An 18,693-nucleotide genomic window follows, 5' to 3' on the forward strand; every position below is an offset into this window, starting at 1 on the left:
AATCAGCGAAACTGGGATGGACACCTGCCGCTCCTGACGTCAGCCTACCCAAGCTCCCTACAATCAATCACTGGGTTCACTCCAAAAAGGCTGATGCTTGAAAAGGAGATCCATCAACCTCAGGATATCTGGTCTGGTGCAACAGAGGTCAAGTCTGACAGGATGGAAGGCCCAGAGTTCCTCTACAACCTGGAAGAAGGTCTAAAGGAAGCACACATAACTGCAAGGGAGCATTTCCGAGCAGCTCAGCAGCATCAAAAATAAAATACATGAGAGAGGACTTATACTGTCGGAGATCTTGTATACATCTGGGATAGCACCGAGAAGAAAGGGCAGAGCCCCAAACTCCAAGCACCCTGGAAGGGCCCTCACATGGTCTCTGCATGCCGTGGCCCTGTGCTGTATGAGATACAACAACACAGAAGGATAATGCACCACGACCGCCTCAAGCCCTACGACAGTGAGGTTATCCCGGTGTGGGTCAGGCAACAAAGGAATCAGGTCCTACAGCAGAGTAAAGACTCCACTGAGACACCCACACACCTGGAACCTCAGCAACTACCTGAGCCACCCCCAGATGGCAGTGACACAGCTTCAGATGCTCCTGAACAGGAGCCAAAAGAGAAACAGGAAAGCAAAGAAAAGTAGCATCAGCCTGCTGCACGCCGTCATCGGCAGTACAAAACACAAAAGGTGGAAAAGACCAGACGAAAAACAAGACATTGAAGTCAACACTCCGTGGATGAAAGGTTCACAAACCTGCGAGATACAACAGTAGTTAAAAAGGGAAACGAAAGAAAACATGGACTGTGTAGTTTCCAGTTAAGTTACAAGTCAGAGAGACTGTGGACTTTGTTTATTAATCTTTATTGTTTAAGCCAGTCTACAGGAAGTTTAGACTGTAAGGACTGTAGTTATGTCATTTGTAACTTAGGGTTACCTGTACCGAAGGGACTCGGTACTCCTGGAGGGGGTAGTGTATTGCAAATGGCATAGCCCCTGTTCCCCCCATTTGTTCTACGGTGCACGTTCTGTACGCTTGATAGCTGCTCATTGGTTAATGGGTGTGCCATGTTTAGGTTAGCCAGTTGTCTAGTATTTCCCACAGTTTAAGGTTTGCTCGCATGCTCATGGCATGGACATCGTTCTGTGCCCGAGCAAAAGCGCCTAGACATAGCCTGTGTTATCGCCATTTGTATAAGAACATCTACTTAATTCCAGTATATTCATGTGAATTCCCATCATCATTCCGGTATCATCTGAGAAGATCCTTCAGTAAAAATCCATCAAACGTGAGTCATTCTTGTTGTGGCCATTCTTTACCCACGCATCAGTAGCTAGAAAGAGCTGCAGTACATTCGGAAAGTATTCAGACCCCTTGACTTTTTCCACACTTTGTTACGTTACAGCCTTATTCTATAATGGATTAAATTGTTTTTTTCCCTCATCAATCTACACACAATACCCCATAATGACAGGTTTTTAGAAATGTTTTTTTTTTATATACAGTTTTGCAAATGTATCATTTAAAAAAAAAACTCAAATGCTGTGACCATGATCAGATTTACAATATCTTTACCCTATGGATGCTCCTATGATGTACCTGTTTGTAATAGAATTCCATAAATACGAGTGTATGAGTGATCTCATACTCATACTTTGATAATTTTTTTATTGTGCCATAATTCCTGCAACTTCAGTTCGTACGTCATGATGCTATCAGGTGCGGGTTTGGGAAATCCCGGATTGTAATAACGCATTTATCATTGACGTTCTACACCTTTATGACGTCGAAACTGTGCGTACTGGGAGTGGGCATATGTTCAACTGTAAAATCACAACAACACCTCACAATGGGGAATATGTGAAGAGGACCCTCTGCAATGACCACTAGTTATAGAAAAGGTTTGAAATAATGTGCACCAATATTTTACCAGAATAACTGAAAAGTGAATAATACTGAAACCATATTGATGGTGAAATGCATTTGAGAACGTTTTGCGCAATGGACGAGCAAACGTCTTGTCTGACATTTATGGCAGAAATGTGTTGTGTTGTGGATCAGCTGGGATATTGTGCCAGCAAAGTGTGAAATATGTATTCAGTTCATTTTCTTGAGTTTTGTTATCTACCACATTCTCAATTTTAACTCCGTCTTTAGCCAAGAACAACGACATTTATCTAATCGACACTAAAAATATATGCCGGCATCCTTCCTGCATGCTGTACTGTTGTGGAAGCAAGGACAAGGAGAAGCAGCGCTCGGACGCTGCAGAGGTGTCGAGAATTCTACAGAGAGAAAAACCGAAAGAACCGAGAAAGCGCACCTCAACCACTGGAAATGTACGGAATAGCGGGAATACCCTAGTTTCTACCGCCCTCTGGCGTACTCCAGCCCAGTTCAGTAATCCCACGCGAGTCCGGTGAGGTGCCTGGTTTGGGGAGTCGATTCAACAGGGGTGTGCTGAGCTTTGACTCCCCCCAGCGGAGACGAGGCCAACGGGCCCCGAAACCAGGGCAAATAGGACGGTCGAAGAGAGGTTAGTGCAGCAGATGAAGCAAGCAAAAGATGAGGAACGAGAATTGAGACGAAAGTAACTGATCGGCATATGACTAAAATATAGTCTGACCAGACTATGAACTTAGTTTAATTGTTTGATTCTACAGAATCAGATGACCAATGTATGTTGATAATAACAGTATTTCCCCCCCGTACTTTAATATATTCCTTTTACAGTGGTGATAGAGGATGAGGACTTGGATGACGTCATGAACAACAATGGCCTCCCAATATCAGTCGATATCTCTCCTGTTGCCTGAACACTGTCAGACTGTCCAGACCTCAAGATCGTGCTCATTTGTGAAATTCTGAAGCGAGGACCACTTGTTCTGGACAATACCCAGTTTAGGTGCCCATTGCAAAGTTTGCAATAGCAGCATGCACATCACCTGTAGTTTAGCTCTTCCTGGAGGGAAGGTTGGTGTTCCAAGGAAATAGAGAGAAATTGTGCATCTCTGCTGCTATTCTGGTTTTGAAGGGGAGGGGAGCAAGTATGGTAGATTTGGAGCCGGACTGGCTGAAACATAAGCACACAAGAGAAGGCCCTACCCATCAAGACCTGCCCCTTCAAAATGAGTTGACCTATGCTTTTTCACTGTTTCACATATTATGTTGACAAATACACTTTATTTTAGCCTTTGACGGTCGACAACACTGTCTCATTTTGGTGCAAAGGAAGTGTCTGTAAAATCTGTTCTAAAACATGTTAGATACACTGAAGACTTTAATTTGTCATGCATGTCCTAATTAGAAGCTTAGTAGGCCTATACCCTGCCTATGTTGTAATGTATTTTACTCTCTACCCTTGAGTTACTAGACAAAGGAGTTCTCACTGTGAACTAGTGAACTTCCATGTATCCCTGAATAGAGGTGTAAATACACCTTTTTTAGAATTAGCCTGTTGTCTAATATCCTTCACCAATCACCATAATGCCCCCATCTGGTCAAAAAAAGTAATATGACATTCAGACAAGTTGCCTAACTCTGCACTCTGTATTGGAGGATGGAGGATCAATCATTTTGCTGGTTCATGTTAAACCCAGTTACGAAGCAGAAGGATGAAGTAGATCGCAACATGGAGGAGAAATTCGGTATTTGGTGTAAGACTGACCAAGATGTGAGGAATACGTTGTTTTGATATGGAACCATTGGTCAGTTTGGGTCAGTCTCATCTCTTTCCTGGTAGCTGTAAAGTTATACAATTATATCACTAGCTATAAAAGGGTTAGGCCTACTTCAACTCCAGTAACAGTAATTCAATTCTCATTAAAACTAAACTAAACTATATGCTTGGACTGATACTAAAGTGGGTGTTTTTTTTTACAAGTCACTTTGCATGAAAGTGTCTGCTCTGGCATGTATTATTGTAAAACCTTGATTATACTTCTTGAAATGTGATATGCTGTTGTACAATGATAGTACCACCAGAGGGCGATAAAGTCAAAGGAACAATGCTCTGACCAGATCTTTTCTCTCACTCAATTTAAAACCCCTCTAAATCTACTAGTACAGACTTGATGACATCTGTAATTCATTTGGAATAAAACCTGTTTGGGTTGTCTTTGGAAATGAACCTAAGTTCGGGTAGTCTTTGGAAATTAACTTAAGTCACAAGCTCACTGTTGGAGACAATGAGAACAATTTTAGTATGAGGAGAACAGTTATTTTTCTAGGCAAAATGTAGATCTGAAAGAACTTTGTGGTTGTACACTCCCCTACGTATTTATTTGGACAGTGAAGCTGAAACGTTTAATTTGGTTCTATATTCCAGCACTTTGGTTTTGAGATCAAATGTTTCATAAGAGGCGACAATACAGAATGTCACCTTTTATTTGAGGGTATTTCAAATAAAAGTTTATTGGTTGTGTACACAGATTTGTAGGTGTTATGGCAGCAGGTAGCCTAGTGGTTAGTGCGTTGGGCAAGTAACCGAAAGGTCGCTGGTTTGAGTACCCAAGCCGACAAGATGAAAAAATCTGTTGATGTGCCCTTGAGCAAGGCACTTAATCCTAATTTGCTCCAGGAGCACCGTACTACACTATGGCTGACCTGAGAATACAGTATATACATACACAGTGAGTAAACAACAGAATATGAGGTGACCAGTGTTCAATGACTCTATACATGGGGAATTGGTCTCAAGGTGCAGGGCAGAGTACTGGGCAGGTAGCCGGTTAGATAGAAGCAGTTTTTCACTCTCTCGGTCCTGGCTTTGACGCACCTGTACCGTCTCTGCTAGAAGGTAGCAGATTGAACAGACCGTGGTTTGGGTGACTGAGGGCCTTCCTTTGACACCGAGTGCAGTAAATGTCCTGTAGGGCAGGCAGCATGTACCTGGCGAAGCATGCCCCCTGCAATGCATTTTTTCATACATACACTACATGACCAAAAGTATGTGGACACCTGCTCGTCGAACATCTCGTTCCAAAATCATGGGCATTAGTATGGAGTTGGTCTCCCCCCTTTGCTGCTATAACAGCCTCCACTCTTCTGGGAAGGCTTTCCACTAGATGTTGGAGCATTGCTGCAGGGACTTGCTTCCATTCAGCCACAAGAGCATTAGTGAGGTCAGGCACTGATGTTGGGCGATTGGGCCTGGCTCGCAGTTGGCGTTCCAATTCATCCCAAAGGCGTTCAATTGGGTTAAGGTCAAGGTTCTGTTCAGGCCAGTCAAGTTCTTCCATACTGATCTCGACAAACTATTTCTGTATGGCCCTCGCTTTGTGTACGGGGGCATTGTCATGCTGAAACAGGAAAGGGCCTTCTCCAAACTGTTACCACAAAGTTGGCAGCACAGAATCGTCTAGATTGTCATTGTATGCTGTAGCGTTAACATTTCCCTTCACTGGAACTAAGGGGCATAGCCCGAACCATGAAAAACAGCCCCAGATCGTTATTCCTCCTCCACCAAACTTTAGAAGGACAGAATGACTTTGGGGTAAAGCTCAGTTTGAACACCACCCTGAAGATCTCACAAGGCAGCACTGCATTTCACCCCCCACAACTTACTGTATCAGGGGCCTCATTTCAGCAGAGTTCACATCTGGCTGATTACAAAGCAACCTAGCTAGTCAGGACATATAGACAAGACTTATTGCATCATCTCTGCATCTCTTGCCTTGAATCCCACAAAGCACTCCCAAAGCCAGAACTTTAAAAAAAATTATTTACAGAAGACAAATCTCAAAAATAACAAATAATTATTTATTTAAAAAGTTAATTATTCTGAATGTGGCAGAAAGTATTTGAAATCTACCGTCTCTTTGAAGCACACATACTGTAGGCTACTAGCAACAACAAAAAAACACTTGACAAAAGGGAGAATATGGAGAGTCAAATGTTTCACCAAACGCATCACACTGATTTCCTTTACCACTGATAATGGCAATTACTGTAAATATAGTCTGGCAATCTTTTAAAGATATGAAGGACTCAGTCCCAGACCTTCAAAAAAAGGTATTGACTGATAGCTTCATATGATGTGTTGTCTTATGCATTGAATAAAAAATATCTAGCATAAACATTTAAAAGTCAGACAATGGATGTCCACCTGGCTCCTAAAATATGTTGTGGGAGGATTGGCTGTTGTAATGCAATCCCAAATCATTCCAATCATCTGGCCTGTCCATGTAGACTACAGTAATAGACATGGGAAAAGTGGAGTGATGGTGTGAGAGAAGGGGATATGAAATGTTCTCCCGGAGGCCGACACTCACCCTCTGCGCTCCCTTAGACAGAAGTAAACATTATGAGTAGTCCTTGAAAACGTAACATAAAAACCAAATCTCTTAAAATTACATCCTTACAATATCAGTAACTGAGGGTACACCGTGGATAAAATTCAAAACATACATAGTTAAAAAACAGAATGCTATCTAGGTGGACTTGGCAGAGCCCAAATAATATCTTGAGTTGGACCGATGCAATGTACATGCCAAGGTTTTTCCTTGTGCCTCCAGACAGCAGGGCTGGCTCCTGCTCAGACAAATTCCTTGGTGCTGCTAGGGGGGCGGTTGGAGGCGATGGGGTATTTGGGTGTAGGTTTGCCCTTGGGGCAGGATGCTGCGAGCATGGCACCACCAATTATGTCCAGGAAGGCTCCAGCCCAGGCAATGAAGATAGCTAAACCAAACTCATACCTAGAGGAGATGAAGGGCAGGGTTTGTGTTGGTATCAGTACAATTGCATGCGTAACAGAAAATAGGCCGCAACTTCTAGCATTCACCAACTCCAAGACCGTGAGTTAATGATTCCAGGTAATAAGAGGGGCAATAAAGAATGGAAGGAGGCCATAGAGGGATTCAGCAGTACTTACTTGGAGTTGACAGGGGCGAATGGGTTGTAGAACTCCTTGATGATGTTGTTAGCAAACCACGAGCAGGCGATAGTTGCACACAGAGCTATGGAGAGGAGGAACAAAACGTCAGAGGTGAAAATATCCGATCATACAGAGAACTTAGAGCAAATGACATATCTGCCGATTTCAAAGTAACTCACATCCAATTAGCAGGACGATGCCTCCAGTCATGGTGATGCGAGACTTCTTGGTTTTGTCATCTCCTCCACAGTTGGTGCACTTCATTCCCATGGTTGCCACACCCAATCCAGCCACGGTCACAATGATGCCCACGATCATCAGGGCACGCGTTGCCTGCAGGGCGCCTGGAGAAGTGGGGAGGACAGGGTTAATACACCAGGTTATCCCTTTAGGGTGCCATGCCCTATTAAACATCATTTTATTTATTTTTTCAACTGAGACACAAGTTAGAGTTTTTGATAGTGGAAGGAAAAGTGAAAATGGTCTAGTGAATGAATGACCATGTTAGTTGACAAATGTTTGATTTATCCACCCAGACTTTAGAGAACTCTGCCTCAAGTGGTTTCGGTTATAGGAATAAAATGCTTTAAACTTAGTTTTAATAGCCAGGTTATTAAGACCCGAGAGCAGTGTAGCCACTGAAACCATACACGCAAACCATTCCACACTGAACTCCTGTCTCAACCACTCCCAATGCACCTGTAGGCAGGTGCAACCAGAGGTGTATGCATTACATGGAAATAAACCGGTTTTGCATGGACATTGCCATTGAGAGCTTCCCACCCACTTGATTACTTTAAAATGGCGGGAGCGATCAGTCAATGATCAGAGCATAGTCTTCCTCAAATTGGTTTGCCTAGTTTGTAAATGGCTTTAAGCTATATGTCCACAATAAATGAATGACAAGATTTGGTTCAAAACTTCTGCACTGCAGGTGGTGGTGAGTCACCAATATTAGCTGTACACATTTTTACAAACAAACATCAAAAGATGTACTACTTTAAAATTGAGATTGCCTCAATGGTGCTGCCCATGCAGTCACAGATGCCATAATGGCACAGATACAACATTGCGATCTCTATAAATCTCTATGGGTGCAACAGAACCCATATCCAACGGAAACCCTCAAGGGTGGAGTGTGTGTGTGTGTGTGTGTGTGTGTGTGTGTGTGGGGGGGGGGGGTGATTCTCATGAAACCAGATTGAAAATGTCTGTAGCAAATTGAGAAACAAAATCCATGATGCATCTGCAAATATCAACTACCATTCTGAGGACCAAGATCTAATCTTAGGGAAAGTGTCTTATTTTAAACACATTAAAAAATGTCACCTGAATTTTGTACATTTTCACACCAAATTCTCAATACCGTAATGCGTCCTGATTAAACGCTGGTGGTTTTTTATTTTACTTTAGAAAAAGCCAAACTTATTTTAATAAAACACCAAATATGTTGCTGTAGTTCGTCCATAAATGGTATACTAGTTGAAGTTTACATTAAATTAATATTTATTACGCACAGTGTCTGAACGTGTTTCATTACCATAACACTTTTTCAAGTTCCTGTAAAAACACCAATCAGTTTCTAAATACAGTTGTATTCACCCATGATGCATCATCTAGAGGATTAGACCTTAGATGAGCACAGTGAGTTCATTTGCTTATATGCCTTCAGAATAAGGTTCTTATTCTCAAAACGCCACCTTTACACCCACTTGGCCTTCTCATTCCCGAAATGGCTAAAAAGCTCAAACTGTGAAAAAGTCAGATTAAATTTTTTATAATTTCATTTGAAATATTTCAGTGTTATGCTTCATTAGGGGAGCAATATATAAGTACTAGAAATATTGATTTGTTTATCACTTTTTGGACTTCGAAAATTGTTACATAATGAGAATTGTGGAAAAATGCATATTATCTGATTTTAAAAAAAAACTATGAAATAGATCAGATCCTAATCTCAGTGACTCAACAGGAAATTGTGAAAGATGACAATATATTTTTACAGTTTCGAGAGAATGGCCTGTGTGTTTGTGTGCCACCCCTCCCCCTCACCTCCACCTCCCCGGCTCAGTCAGAAAGTCAGGAACCGGTCAGACCAGTCATGAGAGAGACCGGGGGAGTTGGGTTTCACTGAGGGAGAAACACTCCCTCTCCATGCCACTGAAAACATTTCCTTCCTCCACATTCAAAAGAGCCCAAATCAAAATGGATGCCTTGAAGTCAGCAAAGTTCTCCAATATGGCCTCATAACACCCCAAACAATTCAGGAACCATTTAGACAACATACCAACATTTGAAACTATGTATTAAAATGTGGCCGGGGTTCTGAAAAGCTCCAATGACACCAATCAGTATTGGCATGACAAAAACTGTAGGCCTACTCTGCAATCCTCACTTACCAGGACAGCATGAGGACATTCAAGTAAGCAGTTGGCACAACCTAATGCCTTATTCATATCTGGCAATATTCCATCTCCCTGCTATCAGTGCAATTAAAATGGATATCAAGCTATTATTTGTTGAGTTGTTACAGCTGACCACTGGTTTGATTAGTGTTTATCAGAACTGGCTTATGTTCATGTTTGCAGATACAATAAAGCCTACAAGCAAGAGAATAAAAGATAAGGAGTCTATAAAACGATACAGCCTTATCAAAAGGTGTTGTTGATACACAAGTAAAACAAAGTGCTTTACAGCCACTAAAACAACTACCATAAACAGTCCAGTGAACTCAAGCAGCTGGAGTCTGGGAGCATAGTGAACTTTTCAGGTGCACCATGGGTGAAGTATCTGAAGACATGAGTGGAATGGATGGCACTCCCCCAGTAAGCCACACACTTAACTCTACATCTAGACAGCACAGGGTGTATACTGATGAAGAGTAATGGAGGATACATTTTTACACTGAGATGTAGTGACAGAGAAATTACCATAGACTACATTTACATTTTACAAGACTACTTGTTAAGATACAGGATCAAGCTATTTAAATCAGGGGGAAGTGGTCAGTAAGTGTACTGTAGTCAGAGGCTAGCATGTTGCTGTAGCTCCAGGTCTAAAATATTGCAATGTCACAATTTACAGTGATTTGCAACGTGTTGGTATAGGCTAATCATATTCCAACACCCACAGACATTTATCTGAAGAGACCGTGCTGAGAAAAGGCTGTAAAAGTGAGCGGGTTATCGAAAGACAAGGGACTAACAGGTATACAATTGGCCTGGGACACTGAGTTGAGAGTAATAATTCTCTCCATAATACAACAGGGCCCGGTTTCCCAAAAGCATCTTAAGGCTAAGTTCATCGTTAGAACCTTCGTAGGAGCATCGTTAAATCTCTGAGCTGTTTCCCAAAACCATCGTTATTAATGTTGCACTTCAAAACATTCGTAATCTAATGCCTGCCTCACCACCCGTAGAACAGCTAAGTGCGTCATTGGATGCTTTTTTGCCCTCCCGCTTCACTACACAACGCTAAACATGGATAAACCATGTGCTTCTGTCCCTCTGAAAGCCGATAACTTCAGAACAAAGTTGACTACAAAGTCACCAATGTCTTTGCAATTGATACAATCAAGCAACTTATAAAAATATGCTTCAAATATTAGGCTACAATATAAACAGTAGGCTATAGGCCCATTTCCATCATATTGAAATAGCCTACATTTAATGTCCAATCAATTGAGATATTTGTTGCTACTTGTAGGCAACGGAGTGTACTTTGTCTCAATATATTTCATGATGTGTAGCCTAACGTGCGCAATGTGCCGGTGATTTAATGCATTTGTTATCGTGGGTTGTTGTATGTAATTATTGTAGGTTAGTATTGTATTCGGCTGTGCCTGGTGTAGCCTGGTGTAGCACGAAGCTAGCTAGCTAACCCACCACCTGGACTAGCTGGCGAGTAGCTATTAGCAACGGTATAGTTGTTTCACACCTGAGAGTGCCTGTAATTACGCCAGCTGGCTGCCTACAATAATTACATACAATAATTGCCTACCATTCAGCTGTTTTCTAACCTCATTGTCTGAACCGTTAACGTTAGGTAGCAAGTGGCTACTGTGCTTGAAATTTAGCTAGCTTGTTGCTACCTGGATAGCTACTAGTAAACAATAGCTGGAACGACCGAGCGAACAGACGCGAACTGGCTGAGTCAATTCAGTGGCTAGCTTTGCACTTGGCTAGCTAACAGTAGCTGCTAGGGGTAAGTCATAACCTACATTTGTGTTTTGTTTTTTACATATTGATAGCCCGAGTCGTTCAAGGAATTCGGGACATGGGTGACTAGTTAACGTTAGTTTGGCTCTCTCTGTGTGTTCGTGCCTTGAAAGGAGGGGTTATTCTTTGTCTGAAAGCAATGGCTAGCTAGTTTGCTAACTATTCTAGCTAACTAACTGGCTGAATATGTGCCCGGACGATTTTCACGGAATAATACTGCACCTAGTTAGTTAGCTGAATAAACTAAGTTAGTCTATTCCTAGAAAACATTGAACCGCTGTAGTTTACAACAATTATAGTTTCTGAGGTGGAAGTCGGAAGAGTTATACTTGGGAGTTGTGGTGAGGGAGGCCCCGCTCTCTCCTTTCCCAGATGTTTAGTTCATTTCATTCCGATCTCCTCTGCATTATTGTAGCCATCTGCTGCAGCCTGTCAACTATGCCTCTGCCTATCCCTGTTCTCTCCTCTCCGCACAGGCTACACAAACGCCTCACACCGCGTGGCTGCTGCCTCTCTAACCTGGTGGTCCCTGCACGCACCACCCACGTGGAGTTCCAGGTCTCAGGCAGCCTCCGGAACTGTCGTTCTGCTGCCAACAAGGCAGAGTTCATCTCAGCCTATGCTACCCTCCAGTCCCTCGACTTCTTGGCGCTGACGGAAACATGGATTACCACTGAAAACACTGCTACTCCTACTGCTCTCTCCTCGTCTGACCATGTGTTCTCGCATAAACCGAGAGCATCTGGTCAGCGGGGTGGTGGCACAGGAATCCTCATCTCTCCCAAGTGGACATTCTCAATTTTTCCCCTGACCCATCTGTCTATCTCCTCATTTGAATTCCATGCTGTCACAGTCACTAGCCCATTTAAGCTTAATATCCTTGTCATCTATCACCCTCCAGGTTCCCTTGGAGAGTTCATCAATGAGCTTGACGCCTTGATAAGTTCCTTTCCTGAGGATGGCTCACCCCTCACAGTTCTGGGGGACTTCAACCTCCCTACATCTACATTTGACTCATTTCTCTCTGCCTCCTTCTTTCCACTCCTCTCCTCTTTTGACCTCACCCTCTCACCGTCCCCCCCTACTCACAAGGCAGGCAATACGCTTGACCTCATCTTTACTAGATGCTGTTCTTCTACTAATCTCACTGCAACTCCCCTCCATGTCTCCGACCACTACTTTGTATCCTTTTCTCTCTCCCTCTCCTCCAACACTACTCACTCTGCCCCTACACAGATGGTAATGCGCCGTCGCAACCGTCGCTCTCTCTCTCCCGCTACTCTCTCCTCTTCCATCCTATCATCTCTTCCCTCTGCTCAATCCTTCTCCCTCCAATCTCCTGATTCTGCCTCCTCAACCCTCCTCTCCTCCCTTTCTGCATCCTTTGACTCTCTATGTCCCCTATCCTCCCGGCCGGCTCGGTCCTCCCCTCCAGCTCCGTGGCTTGATGACTCATTGCGAGCTCACAGAACAGAGCTCCGGGCAGCTGAGCGGAAATGGAAGAAAACTAGACTCCCTGCGGACCTGGCATCTGCCTGCCATCTGCTAAAGCTAACTCTCTCTCCTCTGCTCTTGTCCTTCTAGACCTGTCTGCTGCCTTTGATACTGTGAACCATCAGATCCTCCTCTCCACCCTCTCCGAGCTGGGCATCTCCGGCGCGGCTCACTCTTGGATTGCGTCCTACCTGACCGGTCGCTCCTACCAAGTGGCGTGGCGAGAAGCTGTCTCCGCACCACGTGCTCTCACCACTGGTGTCCCCCAGGGCTCAGTTCTAGGCCCTCTCCTGTTCTCGCTATACACCAAGTCACTTGGCTCTGTCATATCCTCACATGGACTCTCCTATCATTGCTACGCTGACGACACACAACTAATCTTCTCCTTTCCCCCTTCTGATAACCAGGTGGCGAATCGCATCTCTGCATGTCTGGCAGACATATCAGTATGGATGACGGATCACCACCTCAAGCTGAACCTTGGCAAGACGGAGCTGCTCTTCCTCCCGGGGAAGGACTGCCTGTTCCATCACGGCCTTCATTTTCCGGTTTGGATGAAAATTGTGTTATGCTGATGTAACCGGTGTGAAATGGCTAGCTAGTTAGCAGTGCGCACTAGTAGCGTTTCAATCGGTGACGTCACTTGCTCTGAGACCTTGAAGTAGTTGTTTCCCTTGCTCTGCAAGGGCCGCAGCTTTTGTGGAGCGACAGTTAACGGTGCTTCGAGGGTGACTGTTGTCGATGTGTGCAGAGGGTTCCTGGTTCAAGCCCAGGTAGGGGCAAGGAGAGGGACGGAAGCAATACGATTACATTTACATTTTAGTCATTTAGCAGACGCTCTTATCCAGAGCGACTTACAGGAGCAATTACGGTTAAGTGCCTTGCTCAAGGGCACATCGACAGATTTTTCACCTAGTCGGCTCGGGGATTAGAACCAGAGACCTTTCGGTTACTGGCACAACGCTCTTAACCACTAAGCTACCTGCCGCCCACACTGACACTACTTGTGAATGTCTGAACATTGAATAAAAAAATTGCTGACATTGAATATATAACGTTGTAAAGACTGTTTGTGCAAACAATTGTTTTAAACACTGTCCAGCTCAATATATACTAATAAGTGTTCCAGATTTACGTTTACAATGTTAAATCTAATCTATGAGACCAGTCTACAACACAGCCCATAGAGCACAGCCTACAAGGGTTTTCACAGGCAGAAGAGGGCACGGCATAGCCCGGTGCAGGACAATGAATGCCAGGATAATCATTACCTTGGTAACAGCACAAACCAGCCGTGTCCACGAACCAATGTGAATAGAAGGCATTTATTCAGTAGCCTGTGTTTGATTATATCCCCGGATTGCTGTATTATCGTTAGAGGTTAGGCATAGTGAACTGAAAATAAAATAAAATGAACATATACATATAAATCACCCCATAGAGAAAGGGATAAAGAATTTTTAAATGTTTAAGATGGATAACACGCATAGGGTTTGAGTTGAATAGTAAATGGCCAACAAAGCAACCAAAAGTTTACATTGAGCATTGACACTAAGTATGAGTCATAAATCCAGCAACAAGGTGTGGCAGATTCATAGAATTATCAGGTTTCCAATAAGACATGGCGCATGCTAGCCCTTGTCATGACTCTGTTCCATCAAATTACACATAAGAGTAATTGGATGAAGCAATCCTCTGTAGGGGGCAGTTTTGTTAAAAGCAGCCATGTGTAACAGGTCAAAGAATTACAGATTTTTGCAACCGTTCATTTTATATTTTTTATTTTATTTTGTGAGTTGATTTCACCAAAATATTGTATTGTTCAGCATTTCGTGTAGTCTACAGATATTGGGAGAGTTAGTTGTGTAAGTGCGCCTCTAGAGTTGGTTATATGCGGAGGGATGTTGTGCTTTTCTCAGTCTGCATTGTATTCGGCTGGGAGAGGTACGTGTTCACTTCGACGTGACATAAACTTGATATACCTGTTAAAACTAAAACGTTTCAGTGCACATAGTAACTTGTATGTATATTATATGATGAGTGTGCGTACATTTAATCAAGCTGTGTCGTGAATATAGCCATTTTTGAGAGTTGAGAAATTGCTAACTTAGCTAACCTCGTGTTCTGTTTAGCTGTAAGTTAGCAATCATCATTCTATCCTCTTGTGACCGAAGCTCACGTTGTTCTTTTTATGTTAGGCGGATTCTGGTCGAGGGTAGAGTGTTGAACATTTTCTCTCTTTGATGTTGAACAGGTATGTATTCCTATATCAGGTTAAAAATGTGTTCATTTAAAATGTTTTCATGTATTGATTAGTGTTTAATGGCACTGAAAAGCTCAAATGTGAAGGATTACATGTTGCTTCGTGCATATTACTGTATGTATTACCTGTTTGAAAGATGGTTTATGTCATGTTGCACAGTATTAATGTAAAGGCTAAAAGCTCAGAGTTTTTGGCAGAGATAACATGAATATGACACATACATAAGATATACACCAGATGCAATGTTTATTTTCCAATGAAATGTTTATTTTCCAATGATGTTGTATTTTATTCCTTGTATTTTTGAATGTGATTATACTGAGTCTGCATTGTATTCGGCTGGGAGAGGCGGATTCTGGTCGAGGGTAGAGTGTTGAACATTTTCTCTCTTTGATGTTGAACAGTCTGCATTGTACTCGGCTGGGAGAGAGTGAGAGAGCTGTACACAATAAAGTGCCTTCAAGTACGCCAGTGTGTTGTCTTCAGTGCACCGGAACACAACGCAGTAGTCGGCAAGAGACAGACCGCGCCGGCTACACATGCTCGGTCTGAACATTAACACGCATCGCTTGCAGTAGGTTTTGGGAGCATAAGGACCTTTCATAATCGGTGAGAAATTATTATTTTTAAACAAAAAGGTTAAATTGATACACCTTTATAGGGTTCCCACACAGCCATATTTCTATGTTACAACGCTTGTTTATGGAAACAGTGGACTACCTGTGCTAATTAGCTATATGTCATCCGAACACCTCCGTGTAAACGAAAGAGAGGCCAGAAACATTTTGTCAATGAAAAATAGGGTCTGCTGCAAGTGTACAGTACGTGTGTAGTTTGCGTAGTTGTTGAATTGATATGAAAGTAGAGGGTTTTATGTTTCTAGAACCATACCGCAATTGAGGATCAATTCACGTTTAGATGGAGTATTTGGCTGTTTTGGCCTCCAGAGCCAATTCGCCATTTAAAACAAAACTTGTAAGGCTCCTCCAAGGAGTAACGTTAGGCTCCTTTATTCCAATATTGGGCTAGGCGCATGCCTCATCCACATAGAAGGGGCGCGCGTTAATTCCCTTGCCTGCTAAATTCATACAGCATGTTCAACATAATACGTTTTTATATTGCTCATGCCACTAATAGATCCATACAGGGGCAAGGCGAACTTTCACCAACATACATTTTTAATGATATATAGATATCTCTATATAAAAACATTCATTAGCCTACTTACTGTCAAGTTGCAGAATTGAGTCGTAGACTTTGCATTGCATCTGGCCTGTGCTCTGGAATGCACAAGACATCCATAATCCCTGGTACATAGACACCGCTGTGATGATGTTGTCCCCGACATAGGCGGACATCTTCCACTGGGGCAGGATTGTGCCTACGACTAACCCGATCAAACCCAGTAGTGACAGGGCAAACCCCAAAATCTGGAGTCCCGAGTTGGCCATTATGAACTCCTTGAATCAAACGGAGTTTTAGGAAAGTCACTGACCTTGTAAAACCTGTAAAAAGCCAACAAATTGTTTGGAACAAAGAGAAAATTACTGTCCACCTGGTTGAGAAAAGGAGTACTTAACGCGTTCACAATGGATGTCTTCAAAAAAAGCAATATTTTGTAAATCTGTTGTTGTAAAACTGTTTTAGAAATTAGTCTCTGCAAAATATAAATCCACCTTGGTAGTTTTGCTTCTAAAATGCAAAGAGGACTATTTCTCAGGTACCTGTTGCATAGCCGCACCTTGAATATAATGAGGATCTGTCTGGGAGGGGCGTCTTTTAAAGTAGCTTCCTCCTCACAAGGGGCGGGAACGCGCACAGTTTCGAATCATCAACAGGTATCTTATAGACCTGAGGTTTCATTATGTCATGGTATCAGCCAGAGCAGATTTTTTTCCGAATGTGATTGTATGACTATTCTTTCACGAATCATTTGGTGAGTTTAGTGAAAAAAAAGTATGTTTTCCATACAACTCCTGTGCTCAGACATAGGCTAGCTAGGGCCTATCCCAGGGCACCATTAATTATATTTTGTAGTTTGGCATATAGCTTAAAGTAATGTGTTATTTTTCTCTCCACTGCATTGGATGACGAAAATGCCTCCAGACAACAGTGTTTGCATGGAGATGGTGAGTTTATCGCCCCAAACGTCCCATACTGAAGCTTAATATTTCAAATACATATATGTAATATACAGTACCAGTCAAAAGTTAGTACCGGTCAAAAGTTTGGACACAGGTACTCATTCAAGGGTTTTTCTTTATTTGTTCTATTTTCTACATTGTAGAATAATAGTGAAGACATCAAAGCTATGAAATAACACATATGAATCATGTAGTAACCAAAAAAGGGTTAAACTAATCAAGATATATTTGAGATTTTTCAAATAGCCACCTGTTGCCTTGGACAGCTTTGCACACTCTTGGCATTCTCTCAACCAGCTTCACCTGGAATGCTTTTCCAACAGTCTTGAAGGAGTTTCCACAAATGCTGAGCACTTGTTGGCTTCTTTTCCTTCACTCTGCCTTCCGACTCATCCCAAACCATCTCAATTGGGTTGAGGTCGGGGGATTGTGGAAGCCAGGTCATCTGATGCAGCACGCCATCACTCTCCTTCTTGGTAAAATAGCCCTTACACAGCCTGGCGGTGTGTTGGGTCATTGTACTGTTGAAAAACTAATGAATGTCCCACTAAGCCCAAACCAAATGGGATGACGTATCACTGCAGAATGCTGTGGTAGCCATGCTGGTTAAGTATGCCTTGAATTCTAAATAAATTACAGAAAGTTCACCAGCAAAGCACCCCCACACCATAACACCTCCTCCTCCATGCTTTACGGTGGTAACTAAACATGCAGAGATCTTCCGTTCACCCACCCCGCGTCTCACAAAGACTCCATACCAAAGGACACATTTCCACTGGTCTAATGTCCATTGCTCGTGTTTTTTGGCCCAAGCAGGTCTCTTCTTCTTATTTGTGTCCTTTAGTAGTGGTTTCTTTGCAGCAATTCGACCATAAAGGCCTGATTCACACAGTCCCATCTGAACAGTCGATGTTGAGATCTGTCTGTGACTTTAACTCTGTGAAGCATTTATTTGGGCTGCAATCTCTGAGGTGCAGTTAACTCTAATGAACTTATCCTCTGCAGCAGAGGTAACTCTGGGTCTTCCATTCTTGTGGCGGTCCTCATGAGAGCCAGTTTCATCATAGCACTTTATGGTTTTTGCAACTGCACTTGAAGAAACTTTCAAAGTTCCTGAAATGTTCCGGATTGACTGACCTTCATGTCTTAAAGTAATGACGGACTGTCGTTTCTCTTTGCTTATTTGAGCTGTTCTTGGTTCTTTGGTCTTTTACCAAATAGGGCTATCTTCTGTATACCCTATCTTGTCACAACACAACTGATTGGCTCAAACACATTAAGAAGGAAATAAATTCTACAAATTAACTTTTAAGAAGGCACACCTGTTAATTGAAATGCATTGCAGGTGACTACCTCATGAAGCTGGTTGAGAGAATGCCAAGAGTGTGCAAAGCTGTCATCAAGGCAAATGGTTGCTATTTGAAGAATCTCAAATATAAAATATATTTTGATTTGTTTAACACTTTTTTGGTTACTACATGATTCCATATGTGTTATTTTATAGTTTTGATGTCTTCACTATTATTCGACCTTCATGGTCGAAAATAGTAAAAATAAAGATAAACCCTTGAATGAGTAGGTGTGTCCAAACTTTTGACTGGTACTGTATGTACTAATATTTTAAATACTTATATATAAATACATGTATTACTCATGTCACACATATTCCATGAATACATTTACTTATATTCAATTCT

General features: G+C 42.5%; 1 protein-coding gene across 1 annotated transcript; it reads right to left on the minus strand.

The window, feature by feature from the left end:
• Positions 1 to 5,743: 5,743 nt before the first annotated feature.
• LOC121580334 (claudin-7-B-like) lies at positions 5,744 to 16,591 on the minus strand. The gene is made up of 4 exons (XM_045224580.1): positions 16,081 to 16,591; positions 7,058 to 7,222; positions 6,876 to 6,960; positions 5,744 to 6,699 (listed from the first exon to the last, which is right to left on the minus strand). The coding sequence occupies exons 1-4, from the start codon at positions 16,301 to 16,303 to the stop codon at positions 6,540 to 6,542; spliced, it is 633 nt and encodes a 210-aa protein (XP_045080515.1). The 5' UTR covers positions 16,304 to 16,591; the 3' UTR covers positions 5,744 to 6,539.
• Positions 16,592 to 18,693: the final 2,102 nt, after the last annotated feature.

The sequence above is a fragment of the Coregonus clupeaformis genome, chromosome 13 (genome assembly GCF_020615455.1).
Source record: "Coregonus clupeaformis isolate EN_2021a chromosome 13, ASM2061545v1, whole genome shotgun sequence".
NCBI lineage: Eukaryota > Metazoa > Chordata > Actinopteri > Salmoniformes > Salmonidae > Coregonus > Coregonus clupeaformis.